Genomic DNA, 5,388 nt, shown 5'->3' on the forward strand with positions numbered 1-5,388 from the left:
TTGGTTTGGTTTCAGGAGATGGATTAATTTAATCATTTTTTATGAGACGCTTAGGTAGGCTTATTTAGATTTGAGGTTGAGATTTATTATGTGTGTATATCATCATAATCAATCACTGAGATCACTTGGGTTAAAAGTTTTAGGTCCATAGATGATTGAGTAGGGGGATGATTATTGGGGACAGAGGAGAACAATTTTGATTTTATGATTGCCATTCTTAGCTCATCAATTTACTCAATTCATTAATGTCAATGGGCTTCTACATGTACTTTGTACTGTTAAGAACCTGATTAGGAATCATATGTTTTCTCATCTTAGGTACATTCTCAAAATATTGAAGTAGAGGTGTCTGCTGAAGACATTCTTTTGAGACTGAATTCGACTTGATTGTTAATGTATCGTCGCGTGTTAACCCAAACTGTTAAGAACCTGATTAGGAATCATATGTTTTCTTATCTTAGGTACATTCTCAAAATATTGAATAGAGGTGTCTACTGAAGACATTCTTTTGAGATTGAATTTGACTTGATTGTTAATTTATCGTCGCTTGTTAACCCAGCATAACCCTACTTGGCGGTGGTTCATATTATGTTGAGATGTATGTACAAGAGAGCAACATCCATTCATATAATTAGCCATGATAAAACTTGTTCTCCTCACAAGTCTATCTTATATTAGAATAATGACTCAACTCTTTCGTATATCGAGTTTATGATTAAACATGCAACTCTGAACTACTGTAAATTTATATAAAAAGATTGGAAGATATTATTATACTAGATTGTGATGTATAACATGTCAAATATTAAGTATATGTCACTTGAGATTAAAAATAATTGGGAAATTTTCATACGTAGCAAACAATTCTTATGTATTTACATGTCTCACACCTAAACTTTCATATTTACATTCATAAAAGAATTTTATTTATGAGAGTTCTAGAGCTTTGCCTACCAGCCCTTGACATGTACTGTTAACAACAAGCATCGATGCCTGTAGATGTCTATCATTATTCACTGTTAACACCCTTCTTAGTTCGCCATTGATGTCTGCCATGAAATGGCATCGATTTCCACCATCAATTGTCGTTCTGTGTTGTATGGGCATCAACATCCATCATTCGCTGTTATTCACTGCTGACTAATGCCATTCCCATTATCTTACCCTATAATCATATGCATTCTTGAAGACAAAGAATGACATATTTGAAATTTTATCATTTAGAGGTTTTTTAATTTAAAAAAATCTGCATTTTGCGTGCTGCAGTACCGTATCTATGTATGAGATTTCATGTAACACTAAAATAACACTTTACTGCAAGAACATTTTAGGACACAATAATCATATATGAAGTCAAAGTATAGAATATTTTTGAAATAAGTGTGATAGTTTATGATCTTGTTCTTCAAACTTTGTTAGTATGGGTTGGGGTTAAGAATTGAGCTATGAGAAACTTAAAGAGAGTATTCCCTTCTATATTTTAAATCAAAATTAAGCCATGATATCCTAACGTAATTTTCTTAAAAAATAATTCGTCAATTCCTCGAACTTAATCTCATTTTATTGTCCCCCCAATTTCATCTTCTCACATTGCACTCAGGAGGCATCACATGAAACCTCTTCGAATCATTACAATATGAATAGAACATAAACTGACTCCTCGCCCATCCCAAACCCGATTGTTGGTCCTGAGACAACTTGGCAAACGGCTGACCATCTATTGGATAAATACGCGTATCAGGTTGGGTTCGGTTCGACACAGAACCCTCTAGCTCAAACTCCTTGAACGACGCCACAAATGGAGCATAGTTGTAGTTGATTGGCTTATTGCCTCCATGTGTTGCCCAATCTGATCCATCCCATATGGTCGAATAGAGAGACATTGGCTTTGATGGATAGGCGCTCATGGCTTCGTTGTGGATCACTTCTCTCACTGGAATATTATCAACCAGAAACCTGCATATATTTTATATGAAAGGTTTACATGCATATCACTCAATTTTTATGCATTTACATATCTAACACCTAAGCTTCAATTTTTACGCGCATGCCACCTTGCTTGTGCATGAAGAGGTGTATAAAGGAGAATTTACATACATACCACAAAATTCCAATTTATTTACATATCTAAGGGAATTTATACCACATAATTCTTATGTTTTTACATAAGTACACCTAAATTTTACTTTTTACATTTATAAAACTCAAATCTTGCATATCACATAAAAAATACCACTAAGAACCCGTTTGGGGCAGCTTCTAGGCGGATTTTTTTTAAAACGCCGTCTAACCGTTTGGTTTGCGCATTTTTGAAAACGTTATCTGTCGTGTTTGGGTTTTTTACACTAAACACAGACCGCGGGTCGACCCCTGCAGTCGACCCGCGGGCCGCGTTTCAGGATAATTTGCTTATCCTGAATGCACAAGCTGTCCCAAATAGACCCTAAATATATCTTTTCATACGTAGTTAGAGTGGTGTGTGTGTGTGTGTATGTCAAATTTGAAATTTAGCAGTCAGATATGTAAATACATAAGAATTGACTGGTATGCATGTAAATCTTCCTTGATATTGTAATTAGTTGTATATTTTGAAAACTAGTTTAATTTAGAACGAATAAATATATACATGGGGAAGGACTTACACGATGTGATGGTCATTCCACAAGATGCTGTACTGGTGGAAATCTTCAGTAGGATCAAACCAGAGATAGAACTTCTCCTCACGGCCGGTGCTAACGCTGCCATTGGCGTAGATGTTGGTTTGGAGCACCCATTGCTTCTGCTTCTCATGTCCGAGCAGCTCGAAGTCTATCTCGTCGTGGTTTTTACTGAATACTTGGTTGTTTGACATCTGATAGGTGAGCCAAAAGACCCAATTATTTGAAGAATTTATGTCTTTTTTTTTTTAAAATTTTTCGAAGTGTTATAACCTTTGGATCATGGCAACTTTATCACTATTTTTATGCGTGTGAGATTTTATCATAACATAATATAACTCACATCTTTATATCGCTCTAAATGTTCTAACATGTTCAAACTTGAAATGTTATTACACTAGAAATAACTTCTTGGGATTCTTGGCCATATTATCTCTCCCACAACAAAGCCTTGGGTGAATTAAAAACCATGCATCATGGAATAAGAAGAAATAAGTTATGATATTTGTCATAGTAGATGCATGAAACTCATCTATTCTATTCTTTGCCTCTAATAAGAACAAAAATGTATCATCAAACTCCTGATGAAATAAAAAAGGTCTATTTTTACACATGCATGTATGAAAAGAAGTCCTTGATGTTTTCATCTTCTAAAGTTCAGTAAAATATTTTATCTTTTGCATAAACTTGTTTGACTTGTAATTGTATTCTTTGATGCATTATTCTTCATCTTCATTTAATTTTTCTTGACATTCCGGCATGCTCCCTTTGACAGCATCCATCATTATAAAGGAGAGCACATGACTGCCTTCTCCTTGATGAATCTTTGGTTTGAAAATTCTTATAATTAAATTAGTTGTTAAGCATAGGTTATGGGTGTTAAAATCAGGGGTAAAATCACTAAATATTTGATTTTTTTAGGTATTGGGCAAAAGGTTATAACACCTAAATTTTTATATTTATGTTTATAACACTTTGGGTATTTGGTGTCATAAATTTATCCATGAAAGATTGTACTTCACTTCTTAAATACAAAAGTGCTCTTTTTGATGTCATTTTAAGGATTTGAGTGATATGCATGTAAATATGAAAGTTTGGGTGTTAAATACACAACAATTGCATGGTATGTATGTAAATGGGGTATGTATATGTGTATGTGTGTTTTATATTGTTTTACTGGTACAAAATAACAGTAAAGTGAGTGGAAAAATTATTACGTGCGGACTTCTAGATGTACAAACAACAATGGATAGAAAGATCATGTTATTATAACTTCACTTTTATGTGACGTGGTTTTCCCATCCATCTTTGTTATTATGTGATGTTCGTGCATAATAATCTCTCACAGGGTGCGCGAGAAAAAACTCACATAAAAGGCCACCACAACTCCAGCCGTGAAACCAGAAGGAAGCTTGATGGCAGCACTGAAAAAACCATGATAATATACATCCTTCGACCTATAACCCGACCCTATACATTCAAAAAACCAACATCAAAACAACAAACATATTCCCCATTCAATTAAAAAAAAGAAAATAAAAACATTAATCTATCAGCACCACAAACCTGAAGACTTATCAAGCAGGAGATTTACAGCAGAGCCATTATTCACCTTCTGCACATTCTTCCCCCCATAAAAATCTAAGAACTTGTCCTCATACCCATGTCGTGGGAAGAGCTCCGTCAGCTTCGTAGTGCTCGGCGGCGTTAGCCCGTGACGCACCGACTCTGCACAAATTACACAACAAACAACCATTTTTGACAACAGCCACAGCTTCTGCTGCTTGCTGTAATTGCAGACTTCCATATTGTCTCACTGTTTTTTGCTTTTTTGGCTTCAAATGATAACTCAAATGATAACTAAACAGCCCATCTATTAGTCTATATATATATGTGTGTAGGTATTTGCTTGCATACTGCTTAATTCCTGTGCATATACATGTCCAATGAGTCATTTTGAAATTGTGGAATGATTATATGACAAAAAGGATGAGAAGAAGGTGCGGAGGTGATAGGCTGAAACCACTTTAGGACGAAGAAGAGTGGGCCAAAGTGTTCATATTTAATATGATACAGCTGGGGATGCCTTCTAAGATACAGCTGCAAACCTCATTGGAGACTTCAGATGTCATTTAATTTGTCTGTTTGGAAGATTAACTTGCACACCACTCACTTATTATGTATTTATATATTTGCCTATATGCCATATTGAGCAAATACTATGTGCAGCAACTGCATGTCTGGGTGATGGTCTGGATGGGCCGCCTTGCGATACACGGAAGCATGGCCGCATCATGACTACTCCAGAAGTGTAGTCCGGATGGGCCACCTTGCGATACACTACTAGTTGTGATGTGAAATTGTGAAATGATGAAAAATTTGGATGGTATAAATATAAAAAGGTAATGCTTAGATGTTAGGTCAGTAAATAGATAGGAATTGGGTGGGTATGTATGTAAATGCTGACAAAGATGGAACTTCTGAGAAAAGCAAAAAACAGACTCCTAACGTAGCTCTATGTGCGGCGCAGGGTATTTCTGAATTATTTTCATATTATTTCTGGGTTATTTTTCATAATTCGGAAATAATCCAGCAATAACCCACGGTCTTTATTTTTGGGTTATTTCTAGATTATTTCGGTATTATTGAAAAATAACCCAGAAATTACCTGAAAATAACTCAGGAATAACTTGCATTGCACGTAGAGGTACGTCAGGTGTCCGGACAGAAA

The 5,388-nt window shown here is 35.3% G+C and overlaps 1 protein-coding gene across 1 annotated transcript; it reads right to left on the reverse strand.

Annotated features, from left to right (window-relative positions):
• Positions 1-1,545: 1,545 nt before the first annotated feature.
• On the reverse strand, positions 1,546-4,510 carry LOC110034518 (probable xyloglucan endotransglucosylase/hydrolase protein 33). The gene is made up of 4 exons (XM_020738775.1): positions 4,224-4,510; positions 4,027-4,127; positions 2,643-2,851; positions 1,546-1,956 (listed from the first exon to the last, which is right to left on the reverse strand). The coding sequence occupies exons 1-4, from the start codon at positions 4,462-4,464 to the stop codon at positions 1,578-1,580; spliced, it is 930 nt and encodes a 309-aa protein (XP_020594434.1). The 5' UTR covers positions 4,465-4,510; the 3' UTR covers positions 1,546-1,577.
• Positions 4,511-5,388: the final 878 nt, after the last annotated feature.

The sequence above is a fragment of the Phalaenopsis equestris genome, unplaced genomic scaffold (assembly GCF_001263595.1).
Source record: "Phalaenopsis equestris unplaced genomic scaffold, ASM126359v1 Scaffold000002, whole genome shotgun sequence".
Classification (NCBI taxonomy): Eukaryota; Viridiplantae; Streptophyta; class Magnoliopsida; order Asparagales; family Orchidaceae; genus Phalaenopsis; species Phalaenopsis equestris.